The 23,803-nt window shown below is 57.4% G+C and overlaps 2 protein-coding genes across 3 annotated transcripts in view; one reads left to right on the top strand and one right to left on the bottom strand.

The window, feature by feature from the left end:
• The first annotated feature begins 776 nt into the window (after positions 1–776).
• TIMM13 (translocase of inner mitochondrial membrane 13) lies at positions 777–3,602 on the top strand. Its single transcript, XM_039515834.1, has 3 exons — positions 777–908; positions 1,337–1,405; positions 3,307–3,602. The coding sequence occupies exons 1-3, from the start codon at positions 792–794 to the stop codon at positions 3,403–3,405; spliced, it is 285 nt and encodes a 94-aa protein (XP_039371768.1). The 5' UTR covers positions 777–791; the 3' UTR covers positions 3,406–3,602.
• Positions 3,603–7,128: 3,526 nt separating this feature from the next.
• The window catches only part of TMPRSS9 (transmembrane serine protease 9), a 114,550-nt gene continuing 97,875 nt past the window's right edge, over positions 7,129–23,803 (bottom strand). For both annotated transcript variants that reach the window (XM_039515176.1, XM_039515175.1), the window contains 11 exons: positions 23,192–23,328; positions 18,381–18,708; positions 17,265–17,436; positions 15,426–15,697; positions 12,409–12,545; positions 10,518–10,884; positions 10,155–10,271; positions 9,457–9,628; positions 8,702–8,967; positions 7,968–8,104; positions 7,129–7,545 (listed from right to left, as the gene is read on the bottom strand). In XM_039515176.1, coding sequence (XP_039371110.1) covers positions 7,384–7,545; positions 7,968–8,104; positions 8,702–8,967; positions 9,457–9,628; positions 10,155–10,271; positions 10,518–10,884; positions 12,409–12,545; positions 15,426–15,697; positions 17,265–17,436; positions 18,381–18,708; positions 23,192–23,328 — 2,267 coding nt within the window. In that variant the 3' untranslated portion in view covers positions 7,129–7,383. The remainder of the gene's footprint in view (positions 7,546–7,967; positions 8,105–8,701; positions 8,968–9,456; positions 9,629–10,154; positions 10,272–10,517; positions 10,885–12,408; positions 12,546–15,425; positions 15,698–17,264; positions 17,437–18,380; positions 18,709–23,191; positions 23,329–23,803) is intronic.

Raw genomic sequence — 23,803 nt, 5'->3', positions numbered from 1 at the left:
GTTACAGATGGTAACGGCTGTTGGAACGAACTGACAATCCACTTTGCTTTCCAGGGGGGTGGTGATACTAGAGCAGAGGTGGACAAACTATGGCCCATGGGATGGCTCCTCCCCCAGAGCCTCGGCTTGCAGTGCCGCGGTGTGGCTGGCTCCGGCCAGCCGGGGCTGCCTGGCTCAGGGGCAGATTTACAAGTGAACACAGGGTGCCTTGGCATGGGCCCCCCAACAACAGGGGCACCCAGGACCGGGCACTCGGGCAGCTCAGCACAGGCGCGGTGGGGGCTGCACTGCGGGAGCAGGGGGGCGGCAGCGCGGGGAACGCAGGCGCAGGACTCAGAAGCAGCTTTGAAGGGGAAATCGCGGCTGCCCCTGCCCCTCCTGAGTCCTCCGCCCATGTTTGCAGGGCCACGTTCCGAAAGGGGCTGGGAGCGGGGGCTCGGGGGGCGGTCAGGGGCCAAGGAGCGGGGTTCTGAGGGGAGCAGTTAGGGGGCGGGGGCAGGCCGTTTGGGGAGGCCGCAGCCTCCAGGCCGTTTCACACCCCCACTATGGCCCTGGGGCCGACCCCTGTACTGAGGGGTGCTGGCGAGGACGCTCTCGGGGTGGACTGAGCGCGGGCGCCGGGGCTGCCGGGCACAGTCTAGGCCACACCCTGTATCCCGTAATGCCTCGGGCGGCATGCGTAGCGCGGTGCATGCTGGGAGTTGTAGGCCCGGCGGCCTGCTCGTCCCGCGGTGCCTTGCGCGGGCCCGTCAGTTCCGAGCGGGCGCGGTGGGCGGGCAGGCGGCGCGGGGATGGAGGGCGGGTTCGGCTCCGAGTTCGGGCCCGCGGGGGGGAAGCTGGACCCGGGGCTCATCATGGAGCAGGTGAAGGTGCAGATCGCCGTGGCCAACGCGCAGGAGCTGCTGCAGGTGGGGCCGGGGGCAGGAGGGATGGCGGGCCGGGGAGGGGGATGCCGGGCCCGGGCGGGCCCAGGCCCGGGCCGGGGGAGGAGGATGGCGGGCTCGGGCCGGGGAGGAGGAGCTCGGGGTGGGGTGGGGCCGGGGAGGAGGGAGCCCGGGGCCGGGCCGGGGAGGAGGGGATGGCAGGCCCGGGCTCAGGCCGGGGAGGAGGAGGGCGGACCCGGGCCGGGAGGAGGGAGCTCAGGCCCGGGCCCGGGCCGGGGAGGTATGGCGGGGCCAGGCCGGGGAGGAGGGAGCTCGGGGTGGGGTGGGGCCGGGGAGGAGGGAGCCCGGGGCCGGGCCGGGGGGAGGAGGGATGGCGGGCTCGGGCCGGGGGAGGAGGGAGCTCGGGGCCGGGCCGGGCCGGGCCGGGCTCTGACGCGCTGCGCTCCCCCCAGAGGATGACCGACAAGTGTTTCCGGAAGTGCATCGGGAAGCCGGGCAGCTCGCTGGATAACTCGGAGCAGGTGAGAGCGCGACCCGGCCTGTGCCCGCCCGCGGGGGCTGGAGGTCGCTGTCCCGGTGCCACAGGGCAGCTCCCCGTCGCTGGCTCCCCGCACTCAGCCGCGTAGACAGCCGGGCTTGAGACCCTCCCAGCTCCCCAGGCCGCAGAGCCCTGCAGTCCGAGCCTGACCATCGGCGGTTTTATAGCCCGCTGACCCAGGCCAGCCACGGGGCGTTCATTGGAGCGCGGACATGCTCAGGGAGGCCCCCGTGCTGCGTCCGTGATCCCCAGGGCAAATCTTCAGCGGGAATGTGGCTCCTTTCCACTGCGCCGCCACAGCCCCCAGGGGCCACCTGCCCAGCCCTGGGTGGGAGCCAGGCCCTGGCCATGCCTGCAGCTCCACTGCTTGCTCGGTCCTGCCCCCCCTGTGAGACCCCCACTGCTGCCCGTCCCCACTTCAGAGGGGCAGTGGTTAATTTAAACATGCCAGCAGGCACTGGGGTGGTGTAAGCCAGCGGCTTTCAAACTTTTTTCTGGCGACCCAGTTGAAGAAAAATTTTGATGCCTGTGACCCAACAGAGCTGGGTGTGGAAGGGGGCTCTGGGATGGGGCAGAGGGTTGGGATGTGGGGGTGGGGCTGGGAGTGAGAGGTTCAGGGTGTGGAAGGGGGCTCTGGGATGGGGCAGGGGGTTGGGTGTGGAAGGGGGTCTGGGTTGGGGGGTGCAGGCTCTGGGATGGGTATGAGGGGTTTGTGGTGCAGGAAGGGGCTCTGGGTTGGGGGGGTTCAGGTCTGGGGTAGGGGGATTGGTGCACGGAGTTGGGGTGCAGGCTTACCTCGGGCAGCTCCCTGTCAGCGGTGCAGCAGGGGTGCTAAGGCAGGCTTCCTGCCTGTCCTGGCACCGCGGATCATGCTGCGCCCCGGAAGCAGCCAGCTGCAGATCCGTCTCCTAGGTGGAGGCATGAAAGTGGTTCCACAAGGATCTTGCCTGCAGGCACTGCCTCCCCCCCCATCAGTTCCTGGCCAGTGGGAGTGCGGAGCCAGGGTGAGGGCAGCACGCAGAGCCCCGTGGCCCCCCGCCTAGGCGCTGGACCTGCTGCTGGCCGCTTCTGGGGCGCAGCACAGTGTCAGAACAGTTAGGGACTAACCTGCCTTAGCTGGGCAGCACTTTTAACGGCCCGGTCGGCAGTGCTGACCAGAGCCATCGTGACCCAGTGCCATATATTCCACGACCCAGTATTGGGTTGTGACCCACAGTTTGAAAACCACTGGTGTAATGGCATGTGTCTCATAACATAAAAGCGGCCATACTGGGTCAGACAAATGGTCCATCAAGCCCAATACCTTGTCTTCCAACAGTGGCCAATGCTAAGTGCCCCAGAGGGAATGAACAGAGCAGGTAATCACCAAGTGATCCATGCCCTGCCACCCATTCCCAGCTTCTGGCAAACAGAAGTCTCTGTAGGGTGCTTGGGGGAGGGGGAATTCCTGATCTTTGCTGTGTTGCCCAGAGTGGATTCTCAGAGCTGGGCTGCTTTGTGCCATCTCCCTGAGGCTCTCAAAGCACTGTACAAGGTGAATATCCTCATCTGTATGATGGAAAAAGCTGCTGAGAAAGGAAATGACTTGCCCAAGGCTACTGGCAGAGAGGGAAGGCCAGGGACTCCCTGTAACAAGCTTTAGCCAGCTGCCCTGCCCTGTTCTGTTGCCTGAGCTTTGTGCTTGCTTTGGTGTGGCAGTGCACTGGATCTGGCGTCTGTTCCTAGCTCTGTCACTGGCCTGCTCAGCAACCTTGGGCAAGTCATCTCCTCTGTGCATGCCTCAGATTCCCCATCTCTAACATGGGGATAATGAGCCCTGCTCTCCTTGCTAAAACGCTTTGGGTCTGGGGTGAAGACTGAAGTCGCATTATTATTCTATTGCAGAAGTGTATTGCCATGTGTATGGACCGGTACATGGACGCCTGGAACACAGTCTCACGAGCATACAACTCCCGGCTGCAGAGGGAGAGAGCCAACATGTGACCAGTTTCCAGCAGCCCTGACAACATGCTTCAATACTGCCCCCTGCTCGGGGAGAGTGACTTGATTCCTGGACTAGCTGGAGTCGCCTTATGAGAATGAAAGGAAAGGTGGTGGGAGTGAAATCCCTGTGATTTAGTTAATTTGGCATTTTCATCATGGTAGAGCAATAAAGCCACGTCTGGAGCCTCTCCCTGTTATTAGCCTGCGTGAGCTCAGTGTCTGACTAGTGCAGAATGCAGGCTCAAAGCAGGGAGGGGTGATGGTGCCCAGCCACAGGGGTGGCTGCTGCCCATTCTGTCAGTGCCGTCATCTGCTAGCTGGCTTTGCTTTAGTGCCCTGGGTGGAGTCTGAGGCCCAGGGTAGAGGTCTGAGAGACTGGCTAGGGAATATGTTAATTGATGGGTGCCCTGTGAAAGGGCTACAGGGGGCAAGGAATCCTTCTGGAAAGGGGGCTGAGCAATCCACTTGCCCCCCTCCCCAAGGAAGCGAACATGAGCCTTATCGGCAGCGCGCATCCACCCCTGGACTGTGGGTTTGGTGGCTCTAGTAGGAAGGTTGGTTTCTGGGCTGGGCAGGTAGGTTTGGTGGACTAACAAGGAAATTGTCAGGCAGTGGTGTGGGGCTCACAGCTTGCTGCCAAGTACCCCACGGGTGGGAGGGTGTCAGTACATGGGGGCATTGGATTATTACATGAAATAGTCTGGCCTGCGTTGGCTTGCAGAGCTGGGTGCTGGGATTGCATCAGCCCCAGCCCCCACAGCGGCACCCCCAATAGTTGCTGCCAAATGAGAGGTTTGGAATTAAAAAATCTCCCCCTTTGTCCCAGCATAGAGCTCAGCTGCAGGCCCCCGGCAGCCTGTCCTGGCCGGTGTTAGCCTTTCCTGCGTCACCAGTGCACCTTGTCCTGGCTCGGTGGCCTCTGCTGGCTTCGTTCTGTTATTGAGGTGCCTGACAAGGAATCCACAACGGGGAAGGAAATGAGTGCGCCAGGATCGCTGGGGGGGCGTAGAGACGGGCTGCAGGAATTGCTCAGAGCAAAGGTTAAAGAAGCTGCCTCAGCCAGCTGGCCTCTTGCTGTTTGTTTTCCCTCTCATGCCCCTTCATTTTCAGTCTCTGCCCTTTGCTTTTCTGGGCCATGAAGATGTCCCTTCCCCACTTGGGATGTGGTGAATCTCTGCTCCAGGTATTGGATTAAATCCTGTGACCAGCTAATGGCTGCCCCCTGTAGAGCCACCTCTGAGGTTCAGGCAACTCAACCAAGGGCTGGATGGTTTCATGGGGGCCCTAAGCCAGGAGCCCCAGAGGGCAGGGCCAACAGAGCTGCCCTGGTCCTTCCAGCGCCTACGGTGCCCCCTTTTTGCTCTTTCCCAGTCAGTGGGTCCCCTGAGACTGGTTATTCCTTGAGTCACTGAGAACCTATGGACCAGGAGTAGGGACCAAACGCTAGAGGTGCCTGGCAACTGTCTGTTAAAATGTCAGTTGTTTTGTTCAGCTTGTTTGGCTTCTGGCTCTAGCTCAGTTGAGGGGAAGTTAAATAACAACAGAGCGAGGGGAGCAGGGTGCTGTGGCTCTGCAGCGCAGTGCTCGCGGAGGTGCTACTCCATATGCAGCTGTGATCCAGAGCCAGGTGGGGTTAGAACTCAGCGCCGCTCTTAGGCTGTGCTGAGAAGAAAATCTCAACACCCTGTGGGCTCTTTCTTGATCACAGCTGTGCATGGAGCAGATGCCTCCCTGAGCACTATGCTGAATAGGACCAGAATCACCTCTGGGCCGTCACTTGGCCTCAGGCGGGGTCATCCTGCTCTCTGGTCCTGCACAGGTGCATTATGGAGTTGTGTGCAGCCCGAGGCTTGGACTGGGTGGGCTTGTTCTAGCAAATCTGAAAAACTGTCTTGTTCTAGCAAATCCTGTTCCTAAGAACAAAGCAGGATTTGTGAGCAGGAGGAGTCTGCCCCCAGGAATGTTTAATAGCTGCAGGGGCCAGCAGAGCCCAACCCACTCTGCTAGGAGACAGCACTGCAATCCCAGAATCCTAGGGCAGTTCCAGGCCAAGAGGATGTTGTATTGTGACCTGGGGAATCATTGCTGCTTAAATAACTCAGCAAGGGCTTGAAGTTGCCTTCTAAGCTGCACTAAGGTTAGAACATAACTTCTAATGGCACAAAGGGTTGGAACCAGTCCCACAACCTCCCTGACACCATGGCCGGGCAGCGGGCACTTACAGTAGATCAGCAGCCTGGAGGCCTTTTTAAATCAATCAATGGGCCTAGCCAGAAGCCTGTCCAGGAATCCCTAAGCAGGAGCAATGCCTGGACCACCCACCCAATTGCTGCATTAGCTCACGCTGTGCTCACCTGAAAGGGCTCTGGGCCCAGCCTGTGCTGTAATGTGGCACAATGGTACCTACTGGGAGCTCCATGGGTGGGGCTGCGCTTTGGCCACGGTAGGCTGAAGGGTTGTCTCTGCACCAGATGTTCACCGAGGGTTGCATCCTGAAATCCTCAACTCCCCCACTCGGCTGCTGGAGGCACCTAAATTTCCAGCAGCTGGTGCATAAAACTGCCTCAGTCCTGACACCGCCAAGCTGCTCTGCCCCTCCCTTGCACCTAGGCATCGCCCCATTGCCTATGGGCCCAATCTGGCAGGTGTGGTCAGAAGGGTTGACCAGCTCAGGAGTTTTGGGGACTAGCTAAGTCTATTCAGCCCAGGTGTTTGGGCACTCCTCTGTGACATGGGCCAGCTGTTTTCAAATCCTTGCTGTGCTGGATTTAGAACTGGGGTCACCTGCCTTCCAGGCAAGTGCCCTAAACACCCAGCCGTTGACTCTCTTGGGTGGGAGTCTCTCAACCTCTTGCTGAAGCTGTTTCCATTTGTATAACTAACTCCTGGCAGCCAGAGAGAACCCAGTGAGAGCTGTGAGGTGAGGGTGCTCCCTGGGGAGGTGGGAGACAAGTCCTTGCTCCACCTCAGGAAGAGCAGGGATTTGAAAACTGGCTTCCCACCCCAGCTGAGTGCCCAAAGGACAGGGCATTGAGCTTTAAGGGAGGTGGGGGCTGCTTTGCCACTGAGGCTTTCCCTGAGAAAGGGCTGACTTGGCATTCTCAGCTGCACGCTTTGTCTGGCTAAGGACAAGTGAAGACAGGTGCCACGTTAGCTTGGAGGAGCTGGGCTTATCCCCAGTCCTTGGCATTACCCACTGGCTGACGTAGGCAGCTCCCCGCTCAGCACACCGGCTGTTGAGCATCCCTGTCTTAGGTGAGTGACGCTCCCCTAAGGGTTCCTGTGAGTTACGCACTGCAGTACTGCACGTTGTGATACTAAAGTCCTGTTGTCCCTGGCATGGTGCTTGAGGCTGGTTGGGGCATGGGCAGGGGTACAGATCTGGGGCAGGTCTTCTGCCAGTGAGAGGCATCCAAGGAATTGGGTCTTGGGTGGTCAAGCTGTGGTGCAGTAGGTGGGTTTGGTTTGGTTTCTTGTCGATGGCAGCCCAGCTCTGCAACCCCAAGGCAGAGAGTCTGCAGAGCCACCTCCTGGAGCGTCTGCAAGTGCCACTCATGGGCCCCTCTGGAAGGCCCTCGCTGCATTAGCACCAGGGTGTAAATCACCTGCTTGGAGCCACTGCAGTGGTAGTGGGTGGCTTTTTACTCTATGTAGCCTGGCTTTCCAGCAGATTGGGGCCACTCTAGCCCTCACACACACTGTGCTGCAGGGGCTTGGGTGAAACAGGCCACATTTATTTACAGGAGCCACTGTCTAGAATCGCACCGTTCTAGGCAAGTCAGCTCTGCTTAGTGCATGCCCTGGTGATGAATCGGAGCTGGTACAGAGCGTTTGGCTGCACCTGCTTTTGGCATTGGGCCATCTTCACCCCTCGGCAGCATGAAGGAGTGTATGTGGGCTAAGGAAGTAGTGCTCCAGGTGCTCTGGTAACCATTGCACCCCACGTTTCTCTCCTTCCCTGAGTGCAGAAATGCAGCTTCACAGCTTGAGGTTCTGCCCAATCCAGCCCCGGATGGCGGTGACTTTGGTGTAAACTCCAGGGAAGTAAGGCCTTGCACAGCCATAGCCCCAGCTTGTGATTCCAGCTAGAAACCACCGCCCTGAGGGTTCCTTGCAGGCCAAGGGGCCACCGGCATCGCCCTGTGGAAAGAGGGAGACCAGCCTGTGTCAGGTCAAGAGACCCCAGCAGCCCTCGACATGCTGGGGTGCCCCATGCCTGCATGCTGTTTACAGGTGCTCTTGCTCCCAGCAGCCGGTCCTGAGTCACCTTCTCAGGGGCCCAGCCCAGCTCCATGGGGGCCTGCTCCCCAAAACTCCCTGCTTCTGGGATGGCTCTGCACATGAGCTTGTGTACACAGGCTGTGGCCTGAGATTAGGGGTCTCTTGTGAGGAGAGAGGCCCTGGGAGTGGTGACTGGCAATGAAATGGAACAGTCCAGGGCAGCGGGGGGGAAGATCCCAAGCAATCAGTGGGGGCAAGGGCCCAACAAGGGAGAGGTTGGGCTGAGGGAAGTTTCTGCCCTGTGGGCCCAGCTCCAGGGCTCCCTTGGCCAGTCTGCTCACCGAGCAGCTGTCGATGGTGCCCTGCGGGAAGCCAGCACACACCATCCTGCCGCTGATCTGGATGGGGTAGAATTTCTTGCAGGCCTGGTCACCAATGACGTTTACTGCAGCCTTTTGCAGGTGCTTGGACATGAGGCCTATAAAGACAAAGATCACTGTTAGCCTGTGCACCTAACCCTGGAACTTGGGGAGCGAGGTGCATGGGGTTTAGGGTACGAGGTGTCCTATGATGCTTGGCTGCAGCATGTGGCACCCAGGCTATGGGCCAGCTCTTGTGGCATGCAGGTGAGGCCTCGATTGGGGAAGGCTGAGCTCTCTTCCTGCCAGGGCAGGTGTGCACTGGGCAGCTGGATTTGTTAGTCATGGGTTGTGTTGATGGGAATGGTGCAGGTGTTCACAGGCAGATGATTTAGCTGGAGTGTGGGAATCAGGGATGGCACAGGTGACAGCCAAATGGGGGTGGTGCATGCATCAGAGCAGGGGGAGTGGGAGCACAGCTGTAAGGGACTGGCGTGGATATTGGCTGCACTGGGTAGGTGGGTATATCATATGGGAGGAACAAGCTAGAGGGGGTGTTGGTGTTGGCTGGAGGGGTACAGCACGGTGTGGGTGTTACTGGAGGGGTAGGGGGCAAACAGTGGCCAGCTGGGGCAGTGCATGCATTGGCTGGACGCACAGGTGGCCATGGCTGTACTGTGTACAGGACGGTACCATCTGGGTCCCCGGGGCCATACCTCCTTCCTTGGTGGCGCCCCAGCCTGTGATGAAACAGCGGGCCCCTTCCCTGAAGACGTGGGAGTTGTCCGGGAGGCAGATGGGCTTGATGGTGCTGGTGAACCGCACAGCTGTGGCCAGCTCCAGCAGGGCCACGTCGTAGTCCAGTGTGTAGACGTTGTAGAATGGGTGCTTGTAGATGCGGAAGATTTTCTCCACCCTCCCGTCTGTGCCACTCAGGAAGGGCGTCCCCAGAACGGCCACCCACATCTTGGGATCACTGTAGCTGCAGGGTGGGAGAGAGCAGTAGGACTGTTTAGGAGGAGGCTCAGCTCAGCACAGCCAGCAAGGGGGCCCATTCCTGCAGGCGCTTGGGGCTAGCATACGGCGTGGCAGCGCTTGCTGAGCCAAACGAGGAAGCGTTTGCCCCAGCCCTGAGCTCAGTGAAGGCCCAGCGGTCGGAAGTGCTGGCAGCAGCCTCCCCTTGCCCAGGGTTTCAATGGCAGTGCCCCTATGACTGGTTCTCCATGGTCCCTGCTCCGGGCAGTAGCTGTGGTGGGGCTCTGACACTGGGCAGGAGTGCTGGCTTGGCAGCCTAGAGCCTCCCCCAGGGCACCCTGTGCAAAGGGTCTGAGTGGAACCAGGAAGCATCCTGGAGGAGTGTTGGACGAGGAGGCTGAGGACACGTGGCGGGAGAGCTGAGCAGACCGCCTGCCTCTGGTGGGCCAGAGGAGGGCCCGGCTGGGCCAGGCTGTGGTGACCCTGTCTCACTTACACGTCAAAGCAGTGAGCTGCTGAGAGCAGCCATTTGTCAGCAATGAGGACGGCTCCACACTTGTGCTCCTTCCGCCGCAGCCAGAGGCTGACCTGCCAGGGCCACTCGCCCCGGGCCGCTCCGCTGCCACCCACTATCTTGCTGAAGGCCACGGCAGGGGTCATGCCACAATCTGAGACAGAGGGAGAAGGCAGCTGCTGGTTAAGCAGACATGAGAGTCTGAGCTCCCTCCCTGCCCCACAACGGGCAGGTTCCTGGGAGAGGCGTGGCCAGCCCACGGGGCAGTATGACAGCCGGGCCCATGAAGCTGCCCTAGGATGTTGGTGGGGGGGCTGGGGGAATGGCTGTGGGGGATGTGGGGAAGGAAGGAAGGAGCTGGTTAGCCAGATACGGAGTAAACTGGTTTTGCTGGGACCCTGGTGTGAAGGACCCAATGGCTGTCATGGAGGGGTTGGGTTGGATGATCAAGGGGTGTTTCCTGCCCAGGCAGGCTGGGCCGTCAGGCTCTATGGAGCTTCCCTCCTGCACTCCCAACCCCTCAGCCCCAGCCCCGCCCCAGATCATGGTCAGACTTGGGTGGAGCAGCCCGGGGGTCGGTGGCGGGCCAGGCGCGGGACGCGCGGCCCGGGGGTCGGTGGCGGGCCGGGCGTGGGACGCGCGACAGGCCATAGGTGCCCACTTCCTGTCACAGCACTCACTGCAGTTGCGCTCGTCAGAGCCGTTGCTGCAGTCAGTGACGCCGTCGCACTCTGGGTTCGCTTTCCCAATGCAGATCTTGCTGGAGCACTTGAAGGTGAAGCTGGTACAGGGCACCACTGGAAGGCGACAACCCACAGCCCACTCAGCATATGGCCTGCGGGGCTGGGCCTGTCTGATATGGGGCTGGGTTGTTCCCTGCGACAGAATGTGCTTGCTGCATGGCAGGGGTGCTTGTCCCCCCCATACCCCACTGGTGCCTGCCATGCAGTTTGGGTGCCTTCCCCCTTCTCTGGTGACTGATGTGTGGTGGGGGCTCTCCCTCCCCATTCACAGGCACCCCAAGCCTAGCCCAAGTCTGTTACCTGGGAGCTGGCTGGGCCTGGCAGCCCCTGTGGTCTTTGGAGCTGCAGTGGTGGTTTTCCTGGGGGTAGCAGCTGGCTTGGTGGTAATTTGGCTGGCTAGGCTGGTGGCTGCCTCGCTGCTGGGCTTGGCTGAGGAGCTGCTTGTGCTGGAGGTTCTGGCAGCTGCCGTGCTGGGCGAGGTGCCTGCTCCAGAGCTGAAGTTGGGCTTGGATGAGATGGCGTCTAGGATCCAGTCCTTGAGTTTGGTTATTCTGGAGTACACCCCTGGTCTCTTAGCCTGAGCACAGCCAATCCCCCAGCTTACAACACCGGCCAGGTAGAACAGGCCTGGGGTCTCCTCACAGGCCAGCGGTCCACCCGAGTCCCCCTGGGGAGAAGCCAGGCAGTGACAGCTCGGTATACTCTTTCCAGAGCCCCTGAGGGAACTCCTCAAACAGAGGAACCGCCAGGTGCTACAGAAAAATGGACAAGAAACTGTGTATTGCACACTCGTGGAATATCCTGCTTGTAGGGGGAATTTCACTCAGCCTCTCAAGGTCAGCTCATGCCCTGAAGCATCCATACCCTCTCACCCCATCTAGTGTGACAGTGCACACTGTCTTTAGCTAATTCAGTGGCCAGCTGTGTTTAGAATCTGAACCTCTGGGCCCCACTGATATCCTGTGGCATTGAGTTCCACAGGGTAACTAAGTAAAACAGTATTTCCTGTTTTGAGTTTTCAGTGCACTGCCCTTCCCTTGTACAGAACAGCCCCTTGTTCTCCTGTCAGGAGGGTCTGGGGTCAACAAGTGCAGCTCAGTGACGTGCCTTACGGCACTCAGCATGTCTACAGGCCTCCAGGAAGCAGTCACAGTCTCTCTAGACAACCCTATGGCCAGCCATTGGGGCAGGGGCAGCATTTTGTCCCTGGGATCTTGAATACTCCTGTGGTGTAGCAGAATTGTGGTTTAGAAGGTCACTCACTAAACTGCATGGGGCTTCATTTACCTTCCCTAAGACAGCGAAGAGCCAAGCTACCCGCTGATCCTGGCAGATGGACTGTCCTCCTCATCTGTCCATGTCAGAGGTGGGCAAACTTTTTGGCCCAAGGGCCACATCTGGGTATGGAAATTATATGGTGGGCCATGAATGCTCACAAAATTGGGGGTTGGAGTGCAGGAGGGGGTGAGGGCTTTGGTTCGGGGTGTGGGTTCTAAGGTGGGGCTGGGGATGAGGGGTTGGGAGTGCAGGAGGGTGCTCCAGGCTGAAACTGAGGGGTTCGGAGGGAGCGGGATCAGGGCTGGGGTAGGGCACAGGAGGGAGTCGGGTGCAGGCTCTGGGCGGCATTTACCTCAAGCAACTCCCAGAAGCAGCAGCATGTCCCCTCTCCAGCTCCTAAGCAGAGGAGTAGCCAGGAGGTTCTGCGTGCTGCCCCATCCGTAGGTGCCACCCCTGCAGCTCAAATTGGCCATGGTTGCCAGCCAATAGGAGCTGTGGGGGCAGTGCGCGGAGACCCCTGGCTGCCCTTATGCATAGGAGGCGGAGAGGGGACATGCTGCTGTTTCCGGGAGCCACATGGAGCCCCGGCATGCAGGGAGCGGGGCAAGCCCCCAACCCCGCTCCCTGGCTGGAGCTGGGCAAGCCCCAGACTCCACTCCCCAGCTGGAGCTCGAGGGCCAGATTAAAATGTCGGAAGGGCCAGATGCAGCCCCCAGGCCGTAGTTTGCCCACCCTTGGTCCATGTAGATCTTGCTCATGGCAGCACATGGACAAAACCTCTGGAAGAAGCACAGTTACTGCATGGTCTGTCTCCACCTTCCCCCAAGGCAGATTCTGAGCCCACAAGCTCCCAGCAGCTCTCTGGGTCTTTCCAGGGTGGCCTGGAGAGAGTCAAGAACTCCAAGGTTCTTACCTGACATGAGTCAACCCTCCCCTCCAGGAAGCCTGCACAAATCATCCGGTCCGTGAGGGAGAAGTTGTAGAGAACATTGCAGGTCTTCTGGTCAATGATGCCGACAGAAGCTTTCTGCAGACTCTCGGGCTTTGTGACTGCATGAAAACAAAGGGATTAGCAAGCATGGGGCTGCGAGGAGAAGGGGAGCTGAAGCCCACTTGCTCAGGGCAGTCAGAGTCCAGATGGCAGCCTGCAGCTCTGACACAAGTGGCAGCCTAGATTCCAGGAGGCCACGCTCCACACTGAGTACAGCAGAGACCACTCTGAGCCTGCTGGGACTCAGCCTTGGTGGACTGTATTTCCTCCCACTCTGTGTAAGCTACAGCTGTGCAGCCCTTGGGTTTCTGTTATGCTGCCAGGCTGGCTCTTGGGGGGCTGGAGCCAGGCAGTGCTGCTCTCCAAGCTCAGTGACTGTGTAAGCAGGACCTGAACAAGCTCTCCCCTGACATCTAGTGAGGCACTGGGGGGCAAGCCATCAGGAACAGGCCGGGTTTGCGTAGATGCCTGCTCTGCCTGGGTGTGCAGCCACAGGGATGAGTTTGGGGTCACAAATCCTCCTGTGTTGAATGCTGTTCTCCTGAGGGACCAGTAAAGGGCAGCAGAACTGTGCTCAGTCAGGGCATGTCTCACCTCAGCTGAGCTCACTTGCTAAGCAGGGGAGGGCTGCCAAAACCCAGTGAGGAGGAGACGGGGTGGGGCCAAATGTCCTTACCTCCATGGGACCCTCCCTTCTTTTGGGTTTAAGGATGATGCTGGTTGGATTCCATGGAGAGTCCTGACTGCTGGTCAGTGATTGCTGGGCTCACTGAGGGGCAGGGCCGCCCAGAGGATTCCGGGGGCCTGGGGTCTTTGGCGGCGGGGGGCCCTTCCGTTCAGGGACCTGCCGCCGAAGTGCCCCGAAGACCCGTGGTGGGGGCCCCCCGCCGCCGAATTACCGCCGAAGCAGGACCCGCTGCCGAGGTGCAGCCCGGTCTTCGGCGGTAATTAGGCGGCGGGGGGGCCCTTCCGTTCAGGGACCCGCCGCCGAAGTGCCCCGAAGACCCATGGTGGGGGGCCCCCGCCGCCGAATTACCGCCGAAGACCGAGCTGAACTTCGGCGGCGGGTCCCGCTTCGGCAGTAATTCGCCAGTGGGGGGTCCTTCTGCCCCGGAGCGGAAGGACCCCCCCCAAGACCAGGAGCGGAAGAAGCTCCTGGGCCCGGCCCCGCAAGAGTTTTCCGGGCCCCCCCCCCCCGGAGTGAGTGAAGGACCCCGCTCCAGGGGCCCCGAAAAACTCTCGTGTGCGCCCCTGTGGGGCCCAGGGCAAATTGCCCCTCTTGCCCCCCCCCCCTCTGGGCGGCCCTGCTGAGGGGCCACTAACCCTTGGAGCTGGAGTGGGGCCAGTGCTGCAGCGAAGGCCCAGGAAGAGGCTGCAGCAGAGTGGCTCCCTGCTACCCAGCGAGGTCATGGAGAGCTGGACTCAGGATGTGGCATCACGCAGGTGGCCAGCAGCAGCAGCAGGAAGCATTGCTTGACATCCCCCCTTCCACGGACGGGGCTGGACCCACAGGAATGCACCTGTGAACTCTGGGTCTTCGCTGACTAAAGGCAGCCAGCTGTGAGGGGGTGCAGTGCAGGGACAGGGGAGTGGTGGGTTCAAGGGACACTGGATTGGACTTTCATACCACAAGGCAAAGGACACTGTGGGTAGATGTTTGCTAATGGTCAGGTACTTTTGAACATGGTGTTTTCCCAACTGAATGCTGGGTTCCCTTGCAGGGGCAATGGATTCTGCCTGAAGGGGAGGGGCATGAGGCCCTGTCCCCTCCATGGCCACGCCTCTGCCCCCCTCATCTCCCCCAAAGCCCCATCTCCTGGCTGAGCCAGGCCAGGGAGCCTGGGTCCCTCCATCTGCCCAGGATGGGAGGGGGCTGAGAGGAACCCCTGGTCTGTAGCCCTGCCCCTGAGCCCCCCGCCCAGGGCAGGTGGAGGGTCCACGCTTCTCCAAAGCTGCCTGTGTGACTCTTACCCTGGCCTGGCTGGGGGATGGGGGCCTCCAGGGGAAGGTGGTCAGGCCAGGCCAGCTCCTTTGCCCCCCTGGTTCCCTTTTCGTATAAGCTTTATGCACAGACTCAGTGCTTGTGAGGGGGGGAGTCTTGCCTCTCAGAGGCACCCAGGGGTGGTGTTTGGTTTTCCCAGGTTGCTGGGTGGCGGTTGGAGCTGGGTCTGTTTTCTCTTGTCAAGAGGATCCCCTAGATATTGGGCCTGCTGGCCCATGTTGCTGCTGCCACCGCTGCCTGGTAGAAGGATTCCAGACGTTTAACTTTTTCTAGTGCCCAGGGTCTCAGAAGCTTCCAGGTGGTCTCTGTCCCCTGCCTAGCAGGGCAATAGGCTCCCTTTGCTAGTGCATGTGCCTTAACCCAGTCCCTGTCCCCTCCCTAGTGTCTATCCTCCTGCCCAGCGCCATCAGGTCCAGGCTTAGATGTGAGCTTGAGCAGCTGTCTGGGGCAGAGACCTCGTCAATGGCACTGCGTAGCCCCTCCCGTTCTCTTGGGCAGTTACAACGTGTAGACAGGCAATGCTCCACCACACTCTGCCCCAGGCTCTGGCCAGCAGCCAGCTCCCTTCTCTCGCTTCCTGAGGGTGCTTCCTTGGCCCTGATTCTCTCCCTGGGGTCCCGGAGCTCTTGTTGATTTCTGGCTCTCTCTGCTGGACACCCCTCTGGCCTGTTCAGCTTGGGTGGATGCAGCCATTTGCTGCTCGGTCTCTCCCTAGCTCACAGTAGATCAATGGATAAATCACATTCATAGAATCATAGAATATCAGGGTGGGAAGGGACCTCAGGAGGTATCTAGTCCAACCCGCTGCTCAAAGCAGGACCAATCCCCAGACAGATTTTTACCCCAGTTCCCTAAATGGCCCCCTCAAGTACTGAACTCACAACCCTGGGTTTAGCAGGCCAATGCTCAAACCACCGAGCTATCCCCCTTTACTCACTGTTGCCTTCTCTGACATTTCCCCATCCAGAAATCATGCACTTTTTGCCAACGGGAAACTTCTGCACAGCTAGCGGGAGGCACACGGGTTGGATGAACTTGTTGAAATGAAGGGGGCTGGCCAGTTCTAGCACAGCCACGTCAAAGTCCAGGATGATGGGGTTGTAGGAGGGATGCTGCACCACTTTCTTTATACTGACTTTCACCGCGTTGCCGTCTGCGCCAGTTAAGGACGTGGTACCCAGGTAGGCTTTCAGATATTCCAGCTTTGTCCTGCAAGTGCACAGTGTCCCCCCACCACACGGACACACACTGTGAATTCGAAACAGCTAAAACTTAAGCATCTTATGAGAGTCAATAGGTTTCAGGGCCTGCACTGTGCTGTTCTGTGTGGACAGAACCTTGCTGGTTAATGTGCGCTTGTGAAAGGAGGCTCTTGCTTTTAGGTGACCTCTCCTTGGCTAGAGAACAGCACAACTATCACCATTCAAAACAGCACTTCCATCACAAGGCTAATGCTCATCTGCCAAGGGCAGCCATATGCGATTCCTGCGGCTTCACTCCCCTGCCAGCCGGGGCCTGTGGGGCGCGCTCAGGCTCAGTAGTCACCTTTCAGAACTGACGCTCTACCAAGGACTTGCTCTAGTGGAGAAGAAAACTGGAGCTAACTGGTTACAAGCCCTACAAGTCCTTTTCTAAAGCAGCTAGTGGGGCTGTTCTGCACAGAGGAGGGCTGGCCTGGATCGGGCTCGAAGGCTGCCCAGCCCAGTGTCCTGTCTCTGACTGGCCAGCGCCAGGTGCTTCAGAGGAAGATGCAAGAAACCCCCAGGGGCAGACATAGGGTAATCTGCTCCCCATGAGGGTCCCGGTCTAAACCCTGACAGAGACTGGTTTAAACCCTGAAGCACAAGGTTTCATTTCCCGCCAATATTCTTGTTGTTTTCATTAACTATTGTAACTCGGCCTATTCTTGTTGTCCACGATATAAAAGTCCAGTCCCTCTTTAAATCTTACTCCATTCTAGACGTCAATGGCATCCAGTGACACTCAGTCCCACAGTCTAATTATGTGTACGTAGGGGTAAAAGCATTTCCCTTCGTTGGGTTTTAATTTGTAATTTTCAGGTGAAAGGAGACTGCTCTTGTCCTTGTGCTGTGAGACAGGGAGAACAGATGCTCCTGACATATTTCTACACGATTCATTATTTTGCTAGACTCTTATGTCCCTTCGTCTAGTCTCCTCTCTAAGGCAAACAGTCTCAGTCTCTTCAACCTCTGATCCTAGGAGAGTTTTTCCAGTTTTGTTGCCGTTGGCTGAATCCTGTCTAATTCTCTACTATCCGTTTTGAGATGAGGTGACAGTGCGGCACAGTTTCCAGATGGGGTCGCCTATTGATTTTTATAGTAGCATTGTAATAGTTTTTGTATTCTCTTCCATCTCATTCCTTACGCATCCTAACATTGTGTTGTCCTTTCCTCTAGCTTGGTTCAAGCACTCTGAAGTTCCTCACGTCCTCTCTGGTCCTGACTCACATCAATAACTGTGTGTCATCTGCAAATTTTAATTCCTCACTACTCAACCCCTTTCCTGGGACCTAGTACTCAACACCCTGGGACCTAGTACGGTACCTTGAAGCACCTTCTGTTCACCTTCTGCCCTGGTGAACATTGGTGATGGATCCCTATTCCTTGTTTCTGATCCATGACAATACTTTGCCTCTCACCTCATGACCACTTAGTAACAAAGGCTCTCACCAGCCCCAGATGATGCAGTGTGGCTGGGGCTGCAGAAACTGGAACAACACAACATACAGAGCTTTCAAGAGGAGATGGACTCTTACTGATTGAAGCAGTGAGCTGCCGACAGCAACCAGCGCTCCCCAATGACAGTGGCCCCACAGAAGTGCCTCGACCCCTCCTTCAGGCTGACCTGCCAGGGGATTTCTCCTCTGGAAGCCTCAATACCGCCCACGATCTTGCTGGGTTTTGAAAGCCCAGGCCGCCCTCCGCACTCTAAACAGAAGCCAAAGCATAGCCCATTAGTACTTTCGCTGCCTCTGGGGATAGGTAAGGAGGGAGCCCTGACCCCTGCTGGCTGGTGACAGCTCAGGGCCAAGTCAGGGACATTTATCTAAGTCCTTCTTGCCAAGCTTGCTGGTTCCACCAACAGGTGCCCCACTACCCCAGGAGGTGCCCAGGTATAGCCACCCATGGTCATCTCCAGGGCTTCCGCCAGCTTCCACCAGGACCCTCAAGCCCCTTCATTCTCAGCGGCAACGTGCTGGGATGGGGCTTAGAGTCACTGGGGCCTGCACTCCAGTGACCCCTCATACCCATGAGCCTCCACCAAATGCCCGAAACTGAAGGAACACCCAAAATCTACCTCCTCCCTCAGAGCCCGTCTGAGGGATGGCCAAGAACCACGTGCCATGAGCTGACACACACAGGCTGGCTTCCAGAGCTTGCCCTGCTCCCTGGCTGGTGTGGGGTTGCAGGACTCTCCTTGGGTGCAGAAGTAGGCTTTGAACTGCCAGGAGATCTTTAAGTGGCAAAGGACAGCGAGGGCCTTGGGAGCAAGCACAGCCACGTGCAATTCTGCTACTTCAGCCACTGTGCTCAGGGCATGGAGAGAATTCCTGGTGTTTCCCCAGGGTAAGGGCTGGCAGTAACACTGCCAAGATCCCAACACAGCTGCAGCGTCAAGCTGTGAAGCACCTGATCTTCAGAGTGCAAAGTGTGCACAAAACTGCACGTGCAGCTGAGATACTGGGGAAGCCCACTGCTGGGGCTCAGGAGATCAAGGCACTTCCCAGCAGAGGCTGCGCTTTGTGTTTAAGGCTCATGTGGGCCATGCTGGACACAACAGAAAAGGCTGTTCCAATTCAGTGGAAAGGCAGAGCCCTGAACTTCAGGCCTGGGAAGATCATTGTAACTAGACAGCCCGACCCTCCCAGCACCTTGCGGACGGGAAGCAGTAGCTGGCTTGCTGGCAGCGGGCACTGATAAGGTGGTGGACACAGGTCTGTGTTTGCTCGTGGTGGGGTTGCTGATCCCTTCCATGGTGGCAGCATCGGCGTTTGTGCTAGAAAGTGTCGTTGGGACAGTGAGGGCTGTTGGTATGGGGAAGGTGGAGATAGCATCAAGGATCCAGTCTCGGAGTTGGGTCACTCGGGCATAGACTCCAGGCCGCTTGGCTTCAGCACAGCCAATTCCCCAGCTCACGATACCGGCCAGGAAAAACTTGCCAGATGGCTCTTCACAAACCAAGGGGCCACCAGAGTCACCCTGCAAGAGACAAAGAGCATGTGTCACCGGAGTGGGGGCCAACGCCAGACTGGGCACCATGCACTCCGCCTCCCTACACTTTGCTCTGAGTCCTAACCTGGTGTGCAGCATTGCTGTGTGCTGCTAAAGAGTTCCTGTGTCCCACCCCACAGCTGGCTGCATTTCAGGGGTGGGTGAAGGATCTGAAATCTGTAATGTCTTTTGGGATCTGCCTGGATGAAACAGATGAAGTGAATGTAATTAGTGGAGACACTTAGCTGTGGAGTGGCCTCTCAGGTGGCCAGCCTTAAATCTGAGCTCTTGCTGCACATCAAGGGGGAAATCATCTTTCTAGTGACCTAGGCCAATAGCTTCCAGCTCCTAATAGTCTCCTTATTAATGAGACTGACCATCAAGTCTTAGGTCAACCTTCATTTTCCTCACTGGGCCTCCTGGGCTACTGGCTGTTACTCATCTGGGCTGTATACAGAGCACATGTCTGAGGCTTTCCTGTTCACCACATGCTGAAGCGAAAGAGACGATGTTTCATCAGTTTGCCCTAAGGTTTCAGATTTGATCTTTGGCCCTGCTGTGTCATTGCTGGGCAGATGCATCTGGAGCAGTCAAGCTACAAAGTAACAAAGATTACGTTCCAACCTCAAGCCTTTTGCAGCCCATCTAGGCTCTGACACTGCACCCATCCCCATGGTATCTGAGAGCCTCTCAAAGTTATCCAGTGCTGCAAAGATCTATCTTCCTCTAGGCTGCTCCAAGGAGGGCAGGGCTGGCTGTGGGCTTGCAGGTGGACTGTGACTGTGGGCGGGCCAGGCTGCAGGAGTGGGCTAGGCAGTTTGCCGTGCCCAGGCTGAGGAGATTGCTGCAGAATTAAAGGGCATTTTCCCTTAATGGATTTTCATGTTTTCATAGAATCATAGAAGATTAGGGTTGGAAGAGATCTCAGGAGGTCATCTAGTCCAATCCCCTGCTCAGAGCAGGACCAACACCAACTAAATCATCCCAGTCAAGGCTTTGTCAAGCCGGGCCTTAAAAACCTCGAAAAATGGAGATTCCACCACCTCCCTAGGTAACCCATTCCAGTGCTTCACCACCCTCCTAGTGAAATAGTTTTTCCTAATATCCAACCTAGACCTCCTCCACTGCAACTTGAGACCATTGCTCCTTGTTCTGTCATCTGCTACCACTGAGAACAGCCAAGCTCCATCCTCTTTGGAACCCCCCTTCAGGTAGTTAAAGGCTGTATCAAATCCCCCCTCACTCTTCTCTTCTGCAGACTAAATAAGATTCATATATGATTCATAGACTATCAGGGTTGGAAGGGACCTCAGGAGGTCATTTAGTCCAACCCCCTGCTCAAAGCAAAACCAATCCCCAACTAAATCAATAGTTCCCTCAGCCTCTCCTCGTAAGTCATGTGCCCCAGCCCCATAATTATTTTCATTGCTCTCCACTGGACTCTCTCCAATTTGTCCACATCTCTTCTGTAGTTGGGGGACCAAAACTGGACACAATACTCCAGGTGTGGCCTCACCAGTGCCGAATAGAGGGGAATAATCACTTTCCTCGATCTGCTGGCAATGCTCCTACTAATACAGCCCAATATGCTATTGGCCTTCTTGGCAACAAGGGCACACTGCTGACTCATATCCAGCTTCTCATCCACTGTAACCCTCAGGTCCTTTTCTGCAGAACTGCTGCTTAGCCAGTTGGTCCCCAGCTTGTAGTGGCACATGGGATTCTTTCTTCCTAAGTGAAGGACTCGGCACTTGTCCTTGCTGAACCTCATCAGATTTCTTTTGGCCCAATCCTCCAATTTGTCTAGGTCACTCTGGACCCTATCCCTACCCTCCAGTTTATCTACCTCTCCCCACAGCTTAGTGTCATCTGCGAACTTGCTGAGGGTGCAATTAATCCCATCATCCAGATCATTAATGAATATGTTGAACAAAACCGGCCCCAGGACCGACCCTTGGGGCACTCCACTTGATACCAGCTGCCAACTAGATATCGACCCGTTGATCACTACCCGTTGAGCCCAACAATCTAGTAAGCTTTCTCTCCACTTTATAGTACATTCATCCAATCCATAGTTTTTAAACTTGTTGGCAAGAATACTGTGGGAGACAGTCTCAAAAGTTTTGCTAAAGTCAAGATATATTGCATCCACCGCTTTCCCCATATCCACAGAGCCAGTTATCTCATCATAGAAACCAATTAGATTGATCAGGCATGACTTGCCCTTGTTGAATCCATGTTGACTGTTCCTAATCACCTTCCTCTCCTCCAAGTGCTTCAGAATGGATTCCTTGAGGACCTGCTCCATGATTTTGCCAGGGACTGAAGTGAGTCTGTAGTTCCCTGGGTTCTCTTTCTTCCCTTTTTTAAATATGGGACCTCCCAATTGCCACGAATTTTCAAAGATAATGGCCAATGGCTCTGCAATCACATCAGCCAACTCCCTCAGCACCCTTGGATGCATTAGATCTGGACCCATGGACTTGTGCACCTCCAGCTTTTCTAAATCGTCCTCAACATGTTCTTTCACCACTGAGGGCTGCTCACATCCTCTCCATACTGTGTTTCCCAGTGCAGCAGTCTGGGAGCTGACCTGGTCTGTGAAGGCCGAGGCAAAAAAAGCATTGAGTACTTCAGCTTTTTCCACATCATCTGTCACTATGTTGCCTCCCCCATTCAGTAAGGGGCCCACACTTTCCCTGACCACCTTCTTGTTGCTAACATACCTGTAGAAACCCTTCTTGTTACCCTTCACATCCCTTGCTAGCTGCAACTCCAATTGTGCCTTGGCCTTCCTGATTACACCCCTACATGCTCTACCAATATTTTTATACTCCTCCCCAGTCATCTGTCCAAGTTTCCACTTCTTGTAAGCTTCCTTTTTGAGTTTAAGCTCACCGAAGATTTCAGCGTTAAGCCACGCTGGTCGCCTGCCATATTTGTTATTCTTTCTGCACTTCGGGATGGTTTGTTCCTGCGCCCTCTTTAAAATACAGCCAGCTCTCCTGGACTCCTTGCCCCCTCATATTAGCCTCCCAGGGGATCCTGCCCATCATTTCCCTGAGGGAGTCAAAGCCTGCTTTTCTGAAGTCCAGGGTCCATATTTTGCTACTCTCCTTTCTTACTTTTGTCAAGATCCTGAACTCAACCTTCTCATGTTTTTGGGGGTTTTTTTTGTTACAATCTGTCAATTTCCTGGTTGGTTTTCTCTCTTTGCCTCCGTGTGGCACATGATGATATTTCCCTCGTGCCTGTGGTCCTAGCAGTGAGCAAGGAGCATTCAGGCTACTTCTTTGTAGGCATCCTGGCAGCGCCCCTGATGCCAGCAGCACTTCCACGAGAGGCAGAGCAAAAGCCCCTGAAGAGTGGCTTTGGTTTGATTTGCACCATCTCGGCAGCAAACTTGTGTTTCACAAGCATAGACATTTAGAACTGGCAGGACTTTCCCAGGTTGAGTCTTTACAGTTAGTAGCTCCTTGCCCTGATATACGGGCTTCCATCCAAAGGCCTTTGAACCATTCACTAACAGGAATGAATTAACCCTCCTGCAGCAAGGCAGCTTAGTACCAAGATTCCAGTTTAACGCAGGGGAAACAGGCACAGAGACATTAGCTGATTTGCTCAAGGACATGTAGCAAAAATGAGTCACAGAGCCTTCTCTGAGGCTAGGTACACCCAGCTTCTCCACCCGAAGAGCAGAGCACAGCTGCGCCTTCTTCCCTGCACCGCGGGCCAAGCCAGGCTCCCCACCGCCCCTGGGGCTCTCAGCAGCAGCCAGCCCCCCCGCTGCCGCCGCCGCCACTGAGAGCCTCGGGGGCAGCAGGGAGCCCGGCTCAGCCCACGGCACGGGGAAGAAGGTGCAGCTGCTAGCGCTCTACTCTCCCCTTCCCTGCTCCGCCGCCAGCTGCTCCCCCGGAGAGAGGGACTGGCTGCGCCACGCGTGGCCCCTCTGGAGCCTGGAGGCAGGGAGCAGAATCAGCCTTGTGCTCTGCTGTTTAAAAAAAATGGGGGGGCACTGCTTTTTGGCGCCCCCAACCACTTGGCGCCCTAGGTGGCCACCTAGCCCGCCTAGTGGTTGCACCAGCCCTGCCTCTAGGGCACCTGGCATTGGCCACTGTCAGCAGACAGGATACTGGGCTGGATGGACCTTTGGTCTGACCCAATATGGCCATTCTTAGTGGCGTTGCAACCTTTTGAGGCTTCGCCCAGGAATGTGGACCCTAGGCACATGCCTAGTTTGCCTGTGTGTTCATCCAGCCCTTGCAAAGGAGGTGGCTGCTCAGACTTCACCTCATCAGAGTGGACAGATGCAGCTGGCTAATGTAACAAGTGTCAGAGCCTTTAGCTGGGCAGGGGTCTGTAATGGGCTGCTTGCAGGGGCTGAGTGTGTGACTGGAAGGGAACAAGCCCCTGCCCTGGGAGTGGATGCCCACAACACCGCTGCCCGGTGCTGAGAGAGGCCCTTCCTCACCTGACAGGAGTCGATCTTCCCCTCCAGGTAGCCGGCGCACATCATCCTGTCGGTGAGGGTGTGGCTGTACAGGCTGGCGCACAGGGCCTGGTCCAGCAGCTCCACTGTCGCCTTCTGCATGGTCTCTGGTTTCACCACTCGTGGGAAGAGACAAGGCAATAAACTCAATCTGCCAAGAGCCCTGAGCCTACGGGCCCCTCCTCCCTGCAGAGTCAGCCGCACATCCAAGCGACTGGATTGGGAGCTGCCAGCACCACAACCCCGTGGCTGCCTGTCCTAGCTCCACACAGCTGCCAAGAATCCCCTCCCACACCCCTACCCCAGCCCAGAGTCCCCTCCCACACCCAAACACCCTCCCAGAGCTCGCACCTCCCCCCCCAACACCCCAACCTCCTGCCCCAGGCCTGAGCCCCCTCCTGGAACCCCAACCCCTCATCCCTGGCCCCACCCCAGAGCCCACACCCACAGCCGGAGCCCTCACCCTCCCACATCTGACCCCCCTGCCCCAGCACGGAGCCACCTCCTTCACTCCAAACCCCTCAGCCCTGGCCTCACCCCGGAGTCTACTCCCACCCCCACCACTCCAACCCTCTGCCCGAGCCTGCTAAAAGT

This window comes from Mauremys reevesii, linkage group 26, assembly GCF_016161935.1.
Source record: "Mauremys reevesii isolate NIE-2019 linkage group 26, ASM1616193v1, whole genome shotgun sequence".
Classification (NCBI taxonomy): domain Eukaryota; kingdom Metazoa; phylum Chordata; order Testudines; family Geoemydidae; genus Mauremys; species Mauremys reevesii.
Note: the sequence above shows the minus strand (reverse complement) of the source record. Positions and strands in the feature narration are given on the sequence as shown.

Excerpts from the sequence above, each read along its gene's own strand:
- TIMM13 (XM_039515834.1), top strand. The coding sequence starts at position 792 with ATGGAGGGCGGGTTCGGCTCCGAGTTCGGGCCCGCGGGGGGGAAGCTG. Across the intron at positions 909-1,336 it reads ACGCGCAGGAGCTGCTGCAG|AGGATGACCGACAAGTGTTT; the intron begins GTGGGGCCGGGG and ends CGCTCCCCCCAG. Across the intron at positions 1,406-3,306 it reads CGCTGGATAACTCGGAGCAG|AAGTGTATTGCCATGTGTAT; the intron begins GTGAGAGCGCGA and ends ATTCTATTGCAG.